The 22,047-nt window shown below is 32.4% G+C and overlaps 1 protein-coding gene across 1 annotated transcript in view; it reads left to right on the forward strand.

The window, feature by feature from the left end:
• The first annotated feature begins 1,793 nt into the window (after window positions 1-1,793).
• The window catches only part of LOC100142161 (uncharacterized), a 34,252-nt gene continuing 13,998 nt past the window's right edge, over window positions 1,794-22,047 (forward strand). Inside the window, exons 1-2 of the mRNA XM_001815973.4 lie at window positions 1,794-2,142; window positions 15,630-15,747. Coding sequence (XP_001816025.1) covers window positions 1,929-2,142; window positions 15,630-15,747 — 332 coding nt within the window. The 5' untranslated portion in view covers window positions 1,794-1,928. The remainder of the gene's footprint in view (window positions 2,143-15,629; window positions 15,748-22,047) is intronic.

Below are 22,047 nucleotides of genomic sequence, written 5' to 3' on the forward strand. Positions count from 1 at the left end.
GTCAAAATTTACGGTTTTTCTCCTGCGTAAGCAAATTTTAACAATTTGTTATGTTATCATTATCACCATACACGTGCCATGGATCAGCATAGAACCTTCCATAAAGATCCATTGACAACACGCGCTTTCCAGCACCGTGATCATCAAAAACATTGCAACTACTGCAGGAATTATTATTATAAATTCGAATTATGAAAATACGCATTTTAGTCTTGAGTATTCAGTCTTGAGTCTTGATTCTGTCGTGATACTGTTTTTGTCGTTATTTTTGAGCCATTGTAAAAGTAATAATTTTGATTAATTAAAAATAAGTGAAATATTTGTAAAAGTAAAGTTGTATTAATAAAATATCAAATGTAAATAAGAGCAGTAAAAGTAAATAATTTTTAAAAAGTAATTTGTTAACGCTCCCACGGTAACTAACTGTTTGCATTTTTTCAATACGAAACATCAGATTATTTTCAAATAATTTAATGCAAGAGTAAGGCTTGTTGAGTCTAATTTGAGGAATAAAATGTTGTATTCGCCTCGTTTTTATGTAAATCGATTCATTTATTTAACCTCGTGGAAGATAAACCTCTCGTTATCACTCGAGGTTCAAAAATCCATTCGGCAATGAAGCGTCCGATTTACACTTAAACTCGTTAAATAATCTACTATCATAATTCAGTTTATTAAATTTATTAATTAATAAAACTGGGTTTGAAAATGTTTAAAAATACATTAAAACCTAGTCCGGCGCATCCACCATTTCTTACTAAATATTTTCTTTTGCAATAATTTTTAAAGAACATTATTTTCCGTATTTTTCTATAATTTTATAAACACATTTCGCCTATTACACACACAGGTTATTACTGGTTTGCATATAGTGTGATATACTTTTATTAAACTACCAAAGATTAACTAGTTCCTCCAAGTTTACTGACTTAAAAACATTTTGAGATAATAAAACTACACCACCACAGATAAAATTTTGTTTTTAGCATAGTAATATCTAAACAACAAATTTTAACGTAATAATGTAATCTGTTATAATCCTGAAAGTTCCTAATGCGTGTACAGAAGACCATTTCAGGTTTTCACAAGAAAAACCAGACCTCCGTAAAACAAACGCGAATACATTGCATCAAAAATCACGTTGACTATTAGCTTAGTTAGATTTAATGAATATTAGTATATCCCGTGTCACTAAAAATGAAACGATGCAACAAGGATTAAATGTCAAATAAATCCCAAAAATATTTGCATTAGTATTAAATAAAAATCTTATACTGAATCCATTTCATAAAATAAACAATTTTAAAAGCTAGGAACTTATAATAGTAAAAAAATTAACGCTCTAAATTTAGTAGTTGCATTAAGCAATGCAAATTAAGCATTAATTTGAAATAAAAATATTTCCGTTTTATAGAGGTAAAGTGTTACACTGTTAAAAACGAAAAACAAGTCAGAACCATATTTTGGTTCTTTAAGAATCCGGTCTTAGAAATTTCACGGTATGTCAATTATATTAAATAATTGGAAAAAATATTATCTGCAAACACTGTAATAATTCTTTATTCGTTAAATTACGAATTTTTAAGTGAATCATCCCGTGCAGTAACAAGGAAGCCTGTTGGAAAACTCTAAAATAACCTGAATAAAACTGCCCCTCTATTAATTCTGATTTGTTTGCAGAGTGATCATGCCTTCGAGAGCTGATCGAGGCCAAACAAATCCTTCACCAGATGTTATTCCTTCTCAGCGTGAAAACATACAAGTGGAACGTGTGCATCACAGTAAACCGAAATGTATACAAGACCAGTCGAGGCTTTAGATGCCTGCCATATTTTAGCGCGAACAATAAGTGCCATAAAACAGTCTGCCACAATAAGCGGTGCCTGAAACGGATCTAATGTAAAGTTTTCGCTTTGCGGTGCATTGTGATGTGTTGCAAGTCGCGGGGTGCTCTCTCTAGACTGGGTGTCCTGTGGGGACTTCTGGCGCTGGCCACTCTACTTATCGCTTTTGTTAGTGGCTCTTGGCTCTACACTAAAGAGCCGGTCACACTGCCTAACACCCAAGTCACCACTTCCATCAGCTTTCGCATCGGCTTATGGAGGGTCTGTCCTTCCGTCAAAAGGGTCAACTCCTCGCTACGTAAGCATTTTCTTTCTGTTCACCCATTGCTTCAAAAAACCTCAGTGTGTCTTTCAGACTTTGTTGAAAAAAATTATGAAAACAAATGGCGCTATTGTCCGGCCCGGAAGTATTTTTTTAAACAGAAGGAAATAGGAGCTGTCGCATTTTCTGATTAGCTGATTGAGAAATTGCGTTATTAGGATTATGGAGTAAAAAAATCATAACAAACCCCGAATTGGGTTAAGTTTAAGATGGATGTCATAAATTTGATGAGACGACATCGAATCCCATTAAACTACCGGAGCAGAAATCCGGAAAGCTTTTCTCGGCCGAGAACTGATGAGTTTGGTCCCAGAATTTATAATGTACATCTTGCCAGAAGAGTACTTGGTATTCCTTTTGTCTTAGATCATTAACCCCTACGAGACAAAATTTCCAAATTGAATTTGTTCAAGATTTTCATTAAAAGTGTTGACTTATGTTGAGTGGAAACTAGTGCAATTTCGAGGTAAATTGCCGACGCTTAATCTGCATTCTACCGACAAATGCCGTACTTAGTCTTGATAATGGCAAAATAAAAATTAAACTCCAACAAAAAGCGAGGAACTTTGAGAAATATTAGTCAATTGTATTTAATTAGGCATTGTACCAGAGATTGTAAAGCGTTCTAATTGCCATTCTTCAAAATTATCGGGTCTTGTTTCGGCGACTTTTAACACGAATTGTGTTCCACGTGACTTGCCGGCTTCACATACAAAGTCGGAGGTATAAGTTGGGCAAGTGTCGCATAACTTAACAAAGATCTTCTATTAACTGCTACCAATTATCTGCTGAACTGAGGCGACCCTGGCTTCACTTAAACAGAACTTAATTACAATGGTTACAGTTCCATATCACTATTTAAACGCTACTCCAAACTTTATTAGAACTACATTAGAAGCTTTTTAACTTCTAATAAAACTAGAGCTTTGAAATTTTGTATACGATTCAAATCGATCATTCTGAGTTTAAATATATTATTTTCAAAATAAAAAAATTGGCGTCAACTTTGAAATTTTAAATCGTAACCAAACATTTTATTGCATTTTTGAGTTTACCTTCTCAAACTGAGTAAAATTTACCCAAGTTATTGGTACTTATTAGTCATAGTTTTCGATATATTCAATTTTTTTGTGAAAATTTTTATTTGCAAGGGTTTATTTAAAATATCATTGCCCTTGAACCGTTTGCGAGTGAAGTGAATAATTTTTTTTGCATTCTATAACCAAAGTTTCGAAAAGCTTTGTAGAATTTTCAAATTATTAAATGTCAAAATTTAAGGCTAATATAATGTTTTCAAAATGGTTATCAAAAATCAGCTATAGCTAAGTGTTTTCAAATGAATCGACCCCATTTTCTGAACGGGAATCAAATGAACAATAATATTTATGATGATTTTTTTAACACGTCTTATAACTATCTCTTACAGTTTTTGAAAAAAATTACAAAAAACGGATTTTACTTCGAAATTTTTTAGTTAATCAAGTAGACCTTGCAAAATAGTCAACAATTGTTAAACTACAACATTTTATTTATTATTCACGCTGACTTAGTGAATTATAATGTAGAGTAACTCAGCCAGTCTGCCATCGAATTTTGAATTTTGAATTTTAATCAAAGGCACAAGTTTACCGTATTTTTCAAGTATATTCGATTAAAAATGAAAATAATGAGCTAGAATTTTGTTTTTTGCGATTATTTCAAAAACTGTAAAAGATAGATACAGAAGATGGAAAAACATTGATGTTCTTTTAATTGCTGTAAAAAAACAAGGTCATTCCATTTGAAAAAATTGTGTTAGAATCATTTTTTGATCATCATTATTAAAATATCATTGTAGCTTTGCAACTTGACAGCTGACAATCCTAAAACTTTCAGAAAACCCTTCGGGCATTTGGTTATCAATTGCAAGAAAAATTACTCAATTATTTTTAAGATATTTTAAATAAACTCCTACAAATGAAAATTTTAACAAAAAAAATTGCATACCTCAAGACCTATGACAGATAAGCGCCAATTTGTCGTAGTTCCGGAAGTTCACCATTTGGAAAATAATTTAGTTGAACACAAATTGGTCGATTTAAATCGTATTTAAAATTTCAAAGCTTTACCTATATTAGAAGTTAAAAAGTTTCTACTGTAGGCTCTAAAAAAATCAGCCTGTATAATTAATTAATGTGCATTCGCTTGTATGTTAATAAATTATTTTATGCTCGATTGTACCATAGTACACGCATTATAATGCACGAGTTACGTTATTGTTTATCTTCCATAAACAAGCTCTTTATGGGAAAATCAAAATCCATCTTCAACTTTTATTTACTAAAGCCATCACTCACCAGTAATTAATGAACTGATGATACAAGCTTCAGGTTTGTGGACCAAAGATTAAATAACGTAAAACAGCACCTCAAAATTGTACTCAATCTAGATTTTTTCGATTAATTTATTCTGTATCTAACAGTAAGTACGCTCAAAGTTGAATAAAAAAGTAACAGTAAAAAATACCGCAAAAATGGAAAAATATAATATTCTATTTCCTCCATGTACGCCGCTTATAATAATGCTTTACTTTGATGTTCCGACTTCAAAGATCGTTAATGTGATTAGTTTAACAAAAAATCTTTTATTTTTTCTTTCACTCCATTCAATGCCTTCACCCCGTAAGTAACAATGTCAAAACCAAAACTTGTAGAGGCTTGTAATTAAAATTTTCACGACGGTAGCATTTGACTTTGTTTTCCAAGGGATGGAAAAAAAGCAAAACTATATGGACAAGTCCCGATTTTCAAGGGTTAACAGAAAAGCAGAAAAAATCGTGAAAACACCCCCGTTTTAAAGTACATTTTAAAATTAACATTTTTCAAAGATTTTATCTTGTTTTGGCCTTTTCATGCTTTTGATCTGTTTCTTCGTATGTAATATTATTGTCTCTTAAAGGTTCTAAAAACCTGCGATTTTTATTCTTCAATATATCTCATAAATTCAAATAAATTATTCGTGATCAATATAAACTTATGTAGATGGGTCTGTTCAGCACAACTGTTCAAATTTAATGTTTTTAGAAATCAACCCATTGAATAAGTTTTTAATCAATTTTAAATATTGATAGATTTTCTCCGACGCTCTAAAACAAGGCGTCAAGAAAATTGATGTGAAAACTATGTAGTAACAACATAAATCTATAAATTATTAAACTTTTTAAATTCATATGACTTGTTCAATGTTGACAAGATTGAATTCATTTTAATATTCGTAAAAAATTACTTTGCTGGAGAATTTTTAATCAGTTTTAAAAGTATATGAAGCCAGTTTGTTTAATAAATTAATATTGATTTTATCAATACATATGAGTTTCAAAGTAAGATGTGGGTTTACCACACGTTAATTTTAAAAAAAATTAGAGAGATGACCACACATGTTTGATCATTTGAGCTGTGTTCTTTTTTTACTACCTTGTTTTTAAATAAATTCATATTTTTTAACTTCCAGAAAAAAATGTTAATTTTAAAATATATTTTAAAACGGGGGTGTTTTTACGATTTTTTCTGTTTTTCTGTTAACACTTGAAAATCGGGACTTGTCCATATAGTTTTGCTTTTTTTCCATCCCTTGGAAAACAAAGTCAAATACTTAAAAAAAGTGTTGTGTGTTGAAAAGGCCCTCATTTAAGGGAAATGACTTTTTGCCCGAATGGATTTATTTTAACTAAGAATTTGGGCGGTGAAATGAACGGTTAAGCCGGGGGTCGGTCGTAAATCCCCGGAATACAGCTAGACTATGCAAAAATTGCGCCAAAACTCATAAATCTCTCTTGGAAGAAAATTATCGAGTTCTTCAACAGGGCAATGTGTTCGCTAAGTAAAAATAAAAGCGAAAATCAATACGGCGGTCGTATCCTTTCACGGGTTCACTAATGCCCGTCTGGGGAGCGGTAGACCCACCACACAACACCTTCGAAATAGTCAAAGCACAATCGGGGGCGGGACCACTTGACGGTTTGATTTATTGCCCAAATTTCAATTTTAAATTTCTAAACAATGTGAGCCTGGCACTTATAAACTTAGTCGTGCAAACGGCGCCGTTTTTTTAATTGCATTCACGTCAAACGCAAACTTCCCGACGGTTTAAAACAATTTCCGCAACAAGAATTGATATTCGCGTAATTAGTTTACTTTCGGGAACTTTTATTTTTCCTCATACGCGCAATTTTAATTGACTTTGTTTTTATTTATCGGAGGTGCTTATTACAAGCTACGCTACAACTTAGACAGAAACAAACCCCACAAAATATGAACACTAAAGTTCATAGAAGCCAAGTCCGCCAAAGTGGTGAAACTTTCAACTAAGTTCAAATCACCGGTTGGCGACTAAACTTCCCTTTGTTAGATTGTACTTTGATTATTTCATCTGTCTTCTGACTCTACATAAAAAGTTAGGTTTTCTCTACACAAACAGTGGAAAAAATGCGCATAAAAACGAGTGATAGATTGGCTAAATCGAACAGAATAATGCTCAATATTTATTTGGTGCAATAAAATAGAAAATGGGCGATGTGAGGACACACGTGTTATTAATTATCCTAATTTGTTTTCTGTAGAAGGGTCATATAAATTATTCATCTCGGATTAACCACGGGGCTGCGCAATTGCGCTCACAATGCCAGCTCGGCGAGCCCAGGAAACTATTTACTAACTACCATTAAGATCGAATACATAAGATAACAACTACAACAAGAATACAAATGTACTGCCGTCTATATTTATGATTTAAGGTTTCCTCCGCATTTCACTTGGATATTCCATTAACTTTGTAAAAACGTAATTTGATTTCTCTTTGTGAATCGGGAAATACTGGAAAAGAATATCTTTAAGATCTCTAAATCAAGGAGAAAGCATTCAAAAATATTTCAAATGCCAACGCATCCACTTCTAAAATCCATCTCGATACTTGGTATTGATCGGGAAAATTCGAAATTGCCAGATTTTACGGCCGAAAATTGCTGACCGGTATTTTCCAACACGTTCCGGTTCTAATTTTTTAATCCATTTTTCACAGAAAAATTGCTTTGTACAGAACGTGACTGAATAAGCTGCCGTTTTCTTACAGTCCCATTGAAAGCAATATTAGATTTTGCGAGGAAAGGTGTCAAGTTTTTATCACATTTTCGCCCGATAATACATCAAACTTTTAAAATGAAACTCAATAACCAATTATGCCGAAGGTTCGCATTGATTTTAACAACTTTTAGATTTTTGGCCAATTTTTAATCAAACGAATTTTAGTGAGAACATTAGCTAGCAATATTTTGATGATCCTCGCATTTGGGTGAAGTATGAAAACTTACTACGTTACATTGCCATTTGTTAGTAAAACGTCTATGGCAGAGTTGTGCATATTGGAAAACTGTGATCTCGTGTAGCGTAATTTACCTTCAGTAAACAAAATGCAATATTGTTCGGAGATTAAAAGGCTCAAAATTGTTCGCAAATTCTATATGCGAACTGCCGTTTCATCCCATATTTCATTTTTTTGCAATCCCTAAAAGCGTACAGATATTTATTGTTACATCACATAATTCTACTTCGCTAAAATATGGCAGAGGTACAGGCAGTTTTTCAGATAACTTGTCACTGTGACACGCATTAGATTAGTAAAAAGGCCGCCGCTTCCATTATGTGACAGTAGATTCGAAAATTTAATTATTTTTCAGGCTTTAATCGACGTATACTACCTTTAAATGGACTCGTTATTTTTTATCAGACATCGTACAGCCCTATTTTTTTGAACTAAAGAAATTAAACGCTAAATTTAATTGCTCACCCACGGGCATTGCCATACAAATGTGTGGCTTCATTTTGTTGGTGCCACACTGAGGTGGGGCGAATAACATTTTCACCTGAAACAACTGTTGCGATCCCACGGAATAATTTTGCGTAATTGTGTGCGGCCTTCGTGAGCATTTCATTGACTGAATGAATTTTCAAACATGCCGCAAATATTCAAGTATTAGGAAAAAGTTCAATTAAAATAAAAAAGAGAATAACTAATGAACAAGAATCTTGTAAGAGTGGCTTACATAAGGTCACAAAAAATATAAACGAATTTTAAAAACAACAAACTTGAATATATAAAAATAACACAAGACATTTACTCAACATAAAAAAGGAGAGAGTAAAAGTCAAATGAGAACTGAGTTTGTGAATTCTTTTGTAAAAACCTTAATTTTATGTCGATACTTAAAATGAGGCTTACAAAATGTTTAAAATTAAAGAATACTACTCCTACAAGGAATTTATGAGTAAACATATTAATAACTCTGTCCCGGCGCCTCCACCATTTTTGCAACCAAAACTTCAAAATTTAAAACACGTTTTATTACATGCAGTTTAACTGTAAGAACTAATAAATAAGCAAATGGTTTGTAAAAACTTAAAGCTTTAAAAAAACTGACCTGGCGCCTCCACCATTTTTGTCACCAAACCTTCAAATTTCAGGACACGTTTTATTACATGTAGTTTAATTTCAACTAACAATTAATAAATAAATAAACGGTTAATAACCGCTTATATCTTGTACGGAGCGTTTAAAATATCTTAATATCTATTTGGGTCATGTATTCGATGCTGCGAAGTGTTTTAGTAGTGAAACATAACTTAAATATTGGATGATCGTAGAAAAAGTACAGTACACAACTCGCATTGTAAATTACTTACGTAATCGCCTAGCGGCTTATGCGCAACTCCTTCCACTCGTACGTTATATGTTACTTACAACTCTCTTCATGTAATATACTATTACAGTGCATATTCGGTGCGTTCAAAAAGTTTTTAGATCAACTCTTGCTATAAAATTTAGGTTGACAAATTTTTATTGACTTTGATAGATCATCGTTTTTTTCTGTTGAAGTGTCAAACGTGCTACTTGCGATTTTCTCCAATATGTAGTAAACGTAAGAAATCAACATACGTTCAAAATTTCACAGCAAGAGTTGATCTAAATACTTTTTGAACGCACTGTATTATTTATTTTTTCTTGACTAAAATTTAATATCTAATAAAAAAATATTTAAAACTAAAAATTAACCCGGCGCCTCCACCATTTTTCAATTTAAGTTGAAATGCAGTTAAGGGTTAATAAATAAATGATATTTTATTAAACTAAATACGAAATTCGAAAAGAGTTTTGTTTTTTACTGGCATAAAGTTCGGGAAATAATGTAACCAAATCATTTTCCGTTGATTGCACCAGTGTCACTTTTCCATCAAGCGAAAGTCGCTCGGGAATCATCTCTTGTAATTAATTAATTAATTTTCGTCAAATTTGCAAGCTTTCGCGCAATTTCCACGGCATAATGGCCTCCCATTTATCCATGTAACGTAAATTATTCAACATTGATTAACTATAGAATATAACGTAGTTAACAGTCAGCTGTGTGTTTTCTGTGATAATTCATTGAAAGCAAAATAAATAGCTTAAACACGTAGGTTATAAACAACAAAGCTCCATCATTCAATATATTCCTAATAATTGATTTTCGGTGCGCAAAGGCCTGCAGAATTTACACGACTACGTTATAAAATGTCAAATAAATTTTGCTAAACACAACAATCAGTCTCCAACAATGCGTAGTAATCGCAATCTGTTCAAACTTCACACAAATCACAGCCTGAATGAACCCAGGGCCATTATTGATATCACTCGTGCATCATGGATAATGATCATCTGCAATTAGAAATCGCGCTCGTCATCCCCTTTGGCCTAAAAGAACGATCGATGAACAAAACACGCGCTGGAACTGCAAATGTGCAGGTTTCGGGATAAAGTGATCCGAGTTTTAATTAAAGTGTTGCATTGTAATGCCGCAATTTTGTGCTAGGATGCGTTTCACTGTGATTTAATTGTCCTAGGCGCATTATAATCCCAAACGAACAATTCCGCCTCTTTTGTACAAACCGTAATAAGAAAAAATCGATAACTGAGCCCAGATTTTAGCGAAATTTAATGAAAAACCAACTATGAGTCATGAGTTGATCGAAACCAAGTGTTTTTCAGAATTATGTTAATAGATTAGTAAGTAAATTTGCTATAATGCAAATTGCGAGCTCCCCCAAGTTGGGTGAATTTTTAATCTAGCTGAAATTCTTGTCCATTTCTGTTCTTTATTTGAACCAACGTTTTAAATTTGCATGTAGATTACCTTATTTGTTGACATCAAAATCTGCATACGTGCGTTTGCTAACGGTATTAAAATGCACATGGCACGCCAAGAGAAGTCAACCTTTAACTCTGTTCGCACAAAAAGCTAATTTACTACTTTTCGTTTCGATTACTGCATTCTCTAATACCGGTGCAAGCTGACACAATGCAAATTGTGCGAAAAAAGCCCCAGCTCGTTAATGAAGTAGCTTTATCTCAATCCAACATCAGATGTCATCATTTCCATAAAAGCTTCATTAAGAAATGAAAACGATCTATTATCAGGGCCAGAATCAAGTCTCATTAATTTCTATTTAAAGAGTACGCGTTATTTCGTAATCAAGCCTTGTTACGTCCCATGTTCAATTTATGTGATTTGTTGCTTGGTTGGCAAACATTTTAATGAAACTCTTTCGGTTATTTTCATAACAAAAAGTGTGTTTTTCACGATTGCCATAAGACATCTTCAGCCATCAATTAGTGGACGCCTCCCGGTCATGTGTATATTTTTTAACCTAACTGCAAGGAAATTACGAAGGATTTCTCATTAGAGTGTTGAAAACCCCGAGGAAAGTTTTCTCAAATTGCCTTTATAATTGTTGTTTTGTCGGAGCAATTTAAAAGGGAGGTTTTTATTGTCTCAAACAACAATCCTTCTGATAGGAAATGTGGAACATTGAAGTAATTAGTGTTGCTTAGTGCCTAAGGAAACATGAGCATTATGCAACAGAAACCTAATTAATGCTACTGAGAAACCAACCGGAACGGCGTTCCTGGCCAGGATTAATCATATTGAAATAAATTGCAGTTTAACGTTCGTTTCGCATAAGATGGCCCCAGAGCGGGTGTTTGAATTTTCCATACAATTTTAAGAAAACATGAACATTCCAAACATTTACACCACTGTTGGAGGCGGAGAATGCAACGTATTTTTCGCTATTTCAGTTTTAGCATTTAACAATTAGCATGTACATATCATGCATTCTAAATGTGATGTATGCGCATGGGAGCAGCCTATCTTTAACAAGCCTGCAATTTAGATTTATAGCTTTTGTCCTGGAAACTGTATTTGTCCTTGCGGATAAATATTCGTCGTATACACGTGTCGTTTAGTTAAAATTTTATTGATTTATCAAGCCACAAATGAGTTTAAATTATGGAGGGATTAAAGACCCTTATTTTACATCACAATAGCCTTAATCGTCTTACTTTTTGTTTAGCAGAAATTCGCTTAAAACTCTAAATTTTCATAAAGAAGCAATTGTATTTGGTATTTGCTCTTTTCAGAGCACAATGCGGTGTGGAAGAAGCTTATTCAATCCGATTAATTAGTTTGAATGTGGAGTAGAATTTATTTAGTCTAAAAACTACAACAAATGCACTTGTCGCAAATAAACAGAAATGAAAGCAAAATAGGTTTAAAAATAAATTTCAAATAATTTAACTCGCTTATAAGGTGGGTCTACTGTACGTATTTTTGCTTTTGATATCTCAAAAACTAATAGTCACACAGAAATCACCGTTTGCTTCTAAATACTCTATATTTTTTCTCTATTAAAAATAGATTTTAAAAATTTATTTAAAAAGTTTGTGTTAAAATATCTGCAAGAGACGGTCAGTACCTGGGGCCTGGTGGCCTAGTGGTATAAGCGCCACTTACGACGGGGGAGGTCGGGTGTTCGAACCCGGATGCGGCAAAAGGTAAAAGTACGTAAAGGCGCCAAATTGTAAACGTAAGAGCACATCCTAATAATGAGAAAATGCCTTTTGTTTTGAGAGAAAAAGAAATGAACGTAAAGGTGAAACATAACTTCAAATTTTAGCGTTGAATTCTCAGATGACTTACTTATTAAATTATAAAAAAAAATAAACGAAAAGTTATATCTAAAAATTTTTAGTTAACTGAGTTTGTTTAGCAAAGTCCCAAAAAAAATGTTAATAAAAATCATGGCCACTGCGAATCCAATAGAATTTGCGTACGTGCACTATTTTTGACTAGAAAATACACAGATTTGGTGATTTTTGGAAAAATTATGACCATTTTCGGTCAAAAACGTGCTGAAAGTCACAAAAAGGTAAATACAATTGCTCTAGCGCAAGCTAGAGCCGGGCGAAGAGGATCATTGGGATAACGCCAAGGGCGTCCCCTTCACACCCAGGTCACGTGCACGGGATAATATCATCCCAGCTCGCAGCCACCTATTTATTACGCGACGCCGTGCGTCCAATGTTATTATCAAACCGTATATACCTGCATGTGAGGGCGGAATAAACGGTTTGAAATTTCTATTCACTTCGGAATGGGATACTGTAACTAGATATTTCCACAGCTAAGCTTTCGAAGGGCTTTCCTCAAACTTGCCGGCGGGGATTCCGCAAGCAAAGTACTGTATACTGAGAACAAACAATGACGGTGTCAGGTAAAGCGGGAGAAGGATGCTGTGTTTCTCCCAGTTTGATGGCACGCACTTTGATTTTTCCAATAATAACGCTGTAAACCCTGGATCGAGCCTCCTCGCTGCCAATAACACCAAAGTCACCATGTTTTGTTTAGACTTTTAACGAGATGAAACGGTGCTTAAAACAAACTCAACTACAAACACCACAAATTTGTCGGCTACAAATTAAATGCACAGTAAAAATAATCGATGCACAGGAAAAATAATAAACGCACAGTTAAATAACAAATGCACAGTAAAAATAATACAGTACTTTCAAAAAGTCTTTAGATCAACTCTTGCTGCAAAATTTTGAACGTATCTTAATTTATTACGATTACTACATACGAAAATACTGACTTACAATTCGAGTTGTGTACTATACTTTTTCTACGACCATACAATATTTAGATTATGTTTCACTACTAAAATTCTTCGCAGCATCGAATACATGACCCAAAAAGATATCAAGACTTTTTAAACGCACCGTTCAAGATATAAGCAGGTATAAACCGTTCATTTATTTATTAATTGCTAGTTAAAATTAAACTGCATGTAACAAAACGTGTCCAGAAATTTGAAGTTTGGTGACAAAAATGGTGGAGGCGCCGGATTATTTTTTTAAGTTATAAGTTTTTATAATCGTTTGTTTATTTATTAGTTGTTAGAGTTAAACTGCATGTAATAAAACGTGTTTTAAATGTTTAAGTTTTGGTTGCAAAAATGGTGGAGGCGCCGGGACAGAGTTATTAATATGTTTACTCATAAATTCCTTGTAGAAGTAGATTGGGATTGTATTCTTTAATTTTAAACATTTTGTAAGCCTTATGTATCGACATAAAATTGTTTTTAGAAAAGAATTCACAAACTCAATTCTCATTTGACTTTTACTCTCTTCTTTTTGTGTTGAATAATTGTCTTGTGTTAATTTTATATGCCCAAGTTTGTTCTTTTTAAAATTCGTTTATATGTTTTGTGGCCTTGCTTATGTAAGCCACTCTTACAAGATTCGTCATTAGTTATTCTCTTTCTTATTTTAATTGAATTTTTTCCTTGTTCTTGAGTATTCGTAGCATGTTTAAAAATTTATTCAGTCAATAAAATGTTTACGAAAGCCGCACACAATTACGTGAAGAAATAAAGGTTTTAATTGCTTGCTCAATTCACCAAAATAAACTAACAACATATTTTCCGAAAAAGACTAAACACAATTTTTTAAATGCCAAACCATGAATTTACTGTAAAAAACTTTGTAATGCACTTTAAATTTTTCCGGAAAAAGATTCGTTTTGGTATTTTCTACTATTAAGTAATTGTTTTAAAATTATAAAACGCCAACCTCGCATTTTACCGAATTATTTTTTTAAATAAGATTGATAAAACTGTAAATAACAATTTTTTACTGGGCTCTTTATCCTAAACAAATTTTAATAAAATAGTGTGTGTGTTTTCATTGTCATTAAAATTTTTTTCCGATCACGTCTAATTTTTTACTGTGCAAAAATTAATAAAATACTGATCATTTATTACTTTATACTGATTAAAATTGGATTTGTTACTGATCGCTTTATTACTACCCAAATTTATTTTTCTTTCAGTTACTCCGAAAAACAGGGTTTTAAAAAAATGGGGGTAAAACAACAAAAATCGTAAAACTCTCATAAAATAATTAAAAGTAATGGGAGCTGCTGTTCTTTGTTTTAGTATTTTGATTGAAACATTATTACTTTGTCTCTTTCCTTTTCCTTAATCGGTTCTATAATACAGTTTTGTGTTAAATGTTAAAGTTACACCAAAAAAACAGCACCCTGTTTTACAAATTTAACCCGTTTATTATGTTAGACACTCCCTGTAGAGCAACTTTCAAAAATGCGTTGGCTCTTAGTTTACTCCAGAGGAGCTAAAATTTCATAACATGGAAGCGTTTTGAGAATTTGAGACGCTTTGGCTAATTCAATTTTACTCAAAAATGTCGTTATTTTATCTAAAAAGTACGTGAATTAAACTGAAATTAAGTTTAACAGCACTGCAGGTTTAATAAGTCAGCTAAAATTATTTTAATCTTTTCCTAACAAACTCACCTTTTATTCCAATCGACAATACTAGAAGAATCGAAAACACAATTACAATCTTTGAACTTTTTTGTGTAAAGTTTGCGAAGAAATATACAAAACCTATTAAAAATGTCAACGTGAAGACGCTATTATCATGCGTATCACGTTCCAAGAAAATGCGACTCAAATTATAACTGTTCTCATATATTAGGAAACCTCTTGAAACGGAAACAATCTGTTCAGTCAATATCGACTTTACAATTTTGTTCATACAGCGGGCCTTTCATGTCACAATAACAGCCGAACGGCGTCTCGGTGCTCCAGCCGAAGGAATTTAAACTTAATGAACTCTGCCATTTTTATTGTATCTTTAATTCAGCCGAGACGTATTGATGTAGGACAAGCGAAAAGTCACCTAAAGGCGCTCCGATATCAACTTACCAAACTTTTTGAATTAACTTCGTCAAAGATAATACAAAAGTTTCTAATAATCAAGCCACAAATACAGAGCGAAAACTTTTTCTCGTTTGTTTTACGGGAGTCGGAATTGGTTGTAGATTATGGTCCACGAACAGTTTTTAAAATATGTAACAAAGTAATTCCTTCATTACGCTTTAATGGACTGCATGTCCTAGCAAAAGAATAAAAACCGCTGGCGTCCATTTAGAAAATGAAAATCAACAGTGAAATAAGTACGTGGAGGTGTATGTGAATGCCTAATTAGTATACGCGTTTGGCGACATGAATATGTATTAATTTGGATTTCTTGCTGCAGACAATCCCTCGCCTGCATGTTCTCTGGTCAAGTACGCCGGCTGGGAGGACTTGAGTCCCTCGGACATCGGAATTTGGACCTCTTTGGACCTCGCTCAAGTCTTCATCTCGCGGATGAGGTCAGTTTCACTTTTAGAACACAATACGTACAGTAAAACCTCTCAACAACGGACACCCATAAGAAATCTTTAACTGTCCGTTGTAGAGAGGTGTCCAGTAATAAGAGGGCTATTATAATATAAAAAATTGTTTTTATCTTACAGGTGCAGTTTTTTATATACATTATACTATTGTTTTCAATCAAATTTCTCTCACAAGAGATATAAAACTGTCGGTTCTATTATGAGCATAGAATATAGCAACTGAGTAATCTGAGAAAAATTGGGGAAAACTAGAGTTCCTATATTGGGAGAGTTGACTGACTGAATGTCAATTTTCCAAATTTTTTTTTATATACGTGCATTGGAATGTGTAAAAAAACATATTGGGATAGAAATCAGTGGTGTTACACTTTAAATTTGGCAAAAAGTCAAATAAATTTGTAAAAAATGTTTCCATTTTTCGTCGAATAACTGCGTTTAGAAATGATTTAGACTGCAGTCGTCGTCAATTCACTGCTTTTCTTGATATGAACTCCAAATTTTAAAAGAGATTTCTTTGTAAGTACAAGAATTTTACGTCTAAACTCTTCATCATAAACATTTTTCCCTTAACTTTAAGAAATGGTAATCATCGATAAAAGAGAGAGAAATTGAACCTTTCCTGCCAAGTTTTACGTTTATTATTAACAAGCATTTGGAAAAATGGATTGGCTAAATAATGTTATGTACAAAATCTATAAGATTTTAGGAATTTTTCTATGCATTTACAAAATACGTAGCTACTTGAACCCAAAACTGTGTCTAATTTTTAGGAATGTTGAACCTGTCGCTGCCTAGCCGTCTTTAGCATCTACGTGAACTTTAGATTCTGTTTAAAATTATAAAGTTATTGGAACTCAGGATTTTGTTACGTTTTTCACACGAGAAGACCTTCAATATCATTTTTTGGGAAAATTAAAAAGACGACGGGAAATATAAAAGGTTTAACAAAAAATTGTGAGAAAAAAAAAGCATTTTTAGCATTGAAGAATGTTTTATGTTATGTATTTAAAATTAAAATAAAGTATACAGGATTTGCTAATTACTCAACATAACACCACAAAAATAAAGCACTATTTATAGGACTAAGAAGCCATCATTCAATAAACTGCCTACTAGAGATATTCAAATTAAAAACATGAGTAATTTTTTTATAAAAAAAGGTTCAAAATATTTAGCTTAAGTTTACTGTGATGCTAAGGCAAGTTTTCTCTTTGTCACTATCGTCTTCATAAATTTTTTCATCTAATTTTTTATTGATATTTAATTCTGTATTTTCGATATACATTTTTCATCCATTCCTACAAAATCTATCAAACACTACTTTTTCGGTCTGTTCGTTGTAAGAGATAAATTTAATCAAATTATGGTAATTTTTTTGTCGGCGTCCGTTATACAGAGCGTCCGTTGTAGAGAGGTTATTTTACATCATTTTCCAATGCATTTGTTCAGTTACTAGAAAAATGTCCGTTGTGAAGAGGTGTCCATTTGTTGCCATAGTTTCTTGCTACTTCTTTAGTTCATCAAGACGTTATTTCCAAATAGTCGAGAAATGAACACAAGATTTTCTCATAATTTAATCTAATTTCTCCCGATTTACCCATAATTCCCTTTGATTTCTCACATTCTCTAAACGGATGCCTTTTGCGATTCATTTTTTGGAAACCGCTCTAATCGCATTGTTTAGCAAGCGCAAAAATTAATGTGAATTATTCCGTGAACAAATTCCGAGCCTTGTACGTACAAAGCAGTTTGCAGGTGCTTTGTGATAAATACGTAGTTTCTTAGTGGGTCGTATCGTAAATAGAAATCTGCAAGAACTTACAAAGTTGGTGCTTGACGTAGCAAGTGATAAATTGTTAATCTTTCCCCATTTCTACCACGTTCTCCCTGGAATCGATACATCATGGTGTAACTAGCTACATATATTTCAAAATGGTAAATGGTTCTACTAAATGAAACATACATAAAACGTGGGGGGATTTTTATTAATATTTGCTTTCAGAGCTCAGTGAGCATTGCCGGATCATAAAGTACAGCGAGATGTAATTTCTTGATTTCGGTAATCATTAGATTAGGTGCATTTGTGAGTGAAACCAATCCTTTGGCGCCGTTATCTGCCCATCTTTCAATTTCCTGATAATTTCCCTAAAGCACTCATATTTTAAGCCCAAACGGCGTCATTCGGAGACTCTTTTGTTTGCTGGAAGTTTCTTGGAGGCGTCAAAAAAGCATCAACTAATTATGCGGTTTGATAAATCGATGCAGTTGTGACGGAGTGTCGTATTTACGACAGCTTATCGCTTTAATTAACCATTCTTAAGGAGAGAGATACGTCTTAAATTTCAATGTGATCGTGAATCAAAACTTTCGAATCATTCATCTTCATGCACGACAATTAGTGTCTCGAGAATTTTCCTCTTATTTTTCACTTTTTGTAATAAATGATGCCCAAATACTATTTATCTTTAAGATTTATTAATGTTATCGTTAGACTTTTATTACTTGACATCTCTTTTGTCAATTTATAACAATCATGGCTTATGCCTGGCTGTAAACAGAGTTCATTAAAGGGTAGATACGCGTTGTTAGCTAAACGCTCCATAAGAAGTAACCCAGTCGGAAAAAATCTGTTCATTATGATGGAGAGAACATTCAATTTTTAGAGGGATATAATTTAACGACGCTGCTACAAAGATTTTCAAAATGTTTTGAGGTTCAAGAAATAACCCCTCTCCCATGAATTATTTATAAATATCTCGTTAAAATACCGTCTTTTCAACCGTTACACTTTCTTAAGCCCCAAAGATAATAATTCACCACTTTCAGGAAACTGTACCGTTTAGTGCCCTGATAGCAACATTAGTTTTTCAATGATTGCACTTCTGTAACAGGCATTTTAACAAGAGAAATGCTAATTAAACACAAGGCTTTTCACATATTACACAGTGTAACTTAATGATTTATTAATTTTTATCAGTTAATGATTAAACTCGACTGGACGTAAGATAGATAGCAAATGTCATTTTTACAAAAAGACTATTACTTTTATTTGGAATGCTAATATTGACTTTCTCGGGATAAATAGCTTTGGAGCTTTTAAGCCCAGGATGACCAAAAGCTTTTAGAGCGCAAGCTTTGACTTGGATGTTTTAATCTTATTTCGTTTTAAAAATATTGTCGCTTTAATCAAGACCGGACTATTTGTTTTTGGCATAAAAGGCCCGTTTTTCTCGCAGAATTTGAAACACAGTGTGTAAAGTTTTAACTGCTGCAAGGGGAAGATCAAGCGGTTTGCTCTTAGTAATAATCGAGTGTATAATGGTGTTGATGAAGTTTCAGACGACCTGGTGGTCAAACTCGCATGCCCACGTAATTAAATTTTGCACGGTTGAATTAAAATATAATAAGCTCGAGTTTAATCACACACCCTGGTATTATTCTGGAGCAATAAAGTTTTTAGACGTCGTAACGATGTTGCCGGGCCCGGCTATTACAATTACAACTGAGATAAATCAGACGGACTTTGAATAAAACTTTTGGTTTAATGTTGCGATTAAACGCCGGGTATTGAAAGTTGTTTTGGTCTTACATTCGAGTCATTAAGCAGGGGATATCTATGTAAATGAGACGGTAACCTAAAGTTTTTAAAGACATCCGAAAGTCAGACCAACTTGCGATATTAACTTATTCATATTTCTGCAATCCCCTTTTCATACTACGTTACAGCAGCTCCGAAGTTAACTTTTGAATAAGTTTATAGTCATACGGATGAATCCTGTTTAGTCGGCGCGACTCGAAGCCTCTGTAATAACTTTACAGCTACACGCGTGAATTATATTTCCATCAAACTTGGGATCTAGTTGCGAAATTGCACCTTTCTTTGCGCCATCCAAATGCTTTGAAGCCAGTTGATTATTTCAAATATTACTACTCACGCTCATGATGGTCATAACTAGGGACAGGATTTTTAGCAAGTTGAAAACCTTACTACAGGAAAAATAAAAACACAACTTTTATTACAATAAATTTCATTTCAAAACCAAATAAACAAACAACAAGAACTATGTTTTGTCAAAAAAAAATTATCTATTACACAGAAAAAGTAATAGGGAAGTTAATATTAACTGTTGAACCTAAATATTGTTTTAAATATGCTGTTGTAAAATTAGTTCGCCTTTCTGTAAGAATTTATCTCAACCTAGAAGATAAACTCACTGAATGGAAATACATACTAGTACTAAAATCAAGCAACTTTGCATTATTAATATTTTATCCTTCAATTAACATTTAGGTATACTTGTATTTTAGTTAATTTTTAATTTCAAAATTTTTGTAAAGTTTGTCACTAACTAATTTTTCCACAACTTCTGGAGTACATTTTACAAAAATTTACTTTTTTTCACGAGTTTAATTGCTTCAACTAGTGACAGGTTTACGGTTTCTAATTTAGTTGTGTTGCTTACTAAAATTTCAGAATGAGAAACTCATTTTTTTCAAAGTGGCTTGACTAAAGTAATGTTTTGCATTTGCAAGGGCTTGTGAATCTTCAGAAGAAGAAAAACACTTATAAATTGTAACCTGACATTTTGAAAAAAAACAATAATAGAGATTGAATAAGTAAAAAAATTAAAAACTGCTATACAAAGAAATGAAATAAACAGTAAGGTTAAAATTCTGTAGATCTAAGTGACTGAAAGAGTGATAAGCTAAAGAAAATACAAAACTGTAAAGTAAAAATATAAAAAATTTGGAAAACTAAAATTATAAGACAGTGAAACAACGAAAAACTGAAAAATTTAGGAACGAAAAATTAGATATGAGAAATTAAAAAACTAAAAAGCTGAAATACCGAAAATAAACTTAAAAAACTGTGTGATTGAAACACTAAGAAAAACTGGAAGCCTGAGAACATAAACAATAAGATATTTGTTAAAAGTTAAATGACTAAAAAGTTGAAAAGAATACTCAATTTTTTATTTTTGCTTCTTAATAATCGCTAAATTATCTAAATAAAAACATAACTTAAATGCCCAAATTAAAAACTGAAAACTCAAAATATATAAAAATTTTTTACTTAATTTGGTACATTTTTGAGTTTTGTGAGGGAATCTGAATAAACAATAATTGAGTTTTTGCTGGAAAACTTGCAAAATCTTTGAGTTTAAACACGAACTAATTGCGAGAATCAACCTTTATCAAAAACAAATCGAATTACAATTTATCCACAATTTTTGAACCCAAGTGTAATGAAAACTTAAATTTTTTTTAAGAAAACAGCCAAATTCTAGATGGTTTAGCCGACATTTTAAACACCTTGTGATTGACACTTCAACGTAAGTATTTTTTTTATTTCTGATAGAAAAATTGTTTCAAATTAAAAAATATATAATATAGAATTAGAGTATCTATATTTTCAAAAATTGAAAGTTCGAACACTGACAAAAAAATTAAACGCTGAGAAACTAAAAATTCTGAAGAACTAAGCGACTAAAAAACTGAGAAACTAAAAAAACTGGAAAAAAGAAACGTTAATAAATTGAAACATTAGATTCTGAATAAAAAACCAATACACTAAGAGACTGATGATCTAAAAATCTTAAAACTCAAATACAAATAAACTAAAAAACTGTAAGATTAAAAATCTATGATTCTTAAAAAACTATGAAACTGCAAAGTAAGAACATTTAAATGAAAAGATAGTGAAACTACGAAAAACAGAAAAATTGAGAAAATGAATAATATGAAATACTTTGAGGAAATTAAGAAACTAAAATGCTGAACCACTGAAAGCCTGAGAAAGAAAAAATCTTTAGATGTAAAACAAAATAACTATAAAATTGAAAAATTTGTTGTAATGTTTTTAAACTAGTACTAATAAGAAATGTAAAAACACAACTGTAGAATGTTTAAAACTCATGTAGAAAACAACAATTCAATTTGGAAATTTAGGAAAAATAAAAATGATGTCAGATATTTCCATTTTTAATAAAATAAATTTATTTTGTGTTTTACAAAAAGTTTTTAAAAATTGCCTGTTAGGAGAGTTTCCTATAAAATCCGGTTACTATTCATCACTAAGCAAAGTATTTCGAAACAATTTGAAACAACCCAGAGCTTAAAATTAGAACGAAACCGTTAGAGACTTATTGGTGAAATAATCCCGCATTTAACAAAACGCTTTCTCAGCTCCTGATTCCGGCCGAAATAACTGAAATGATTAAGTGTGAAACGAAAAGAAAATATTGGCAAGTATCCATTCAGTGGTCTCGGCAAAGA

The sequence above is a fragment of the Tribolium castaneum genome, chromosome 1 (assembly GCF_031307605.1).
Source record: "Tribolium castaneum strain GA2 chromosome 1, icTriCast1.1, whole genome shotgun sequence".
Lineage (NCBI taxonomy): Eukaryota > Metazoa > Arthropoda > Insecta > Coleoptera > Tenebrionidae > Tribolium > Tribolium castaneum.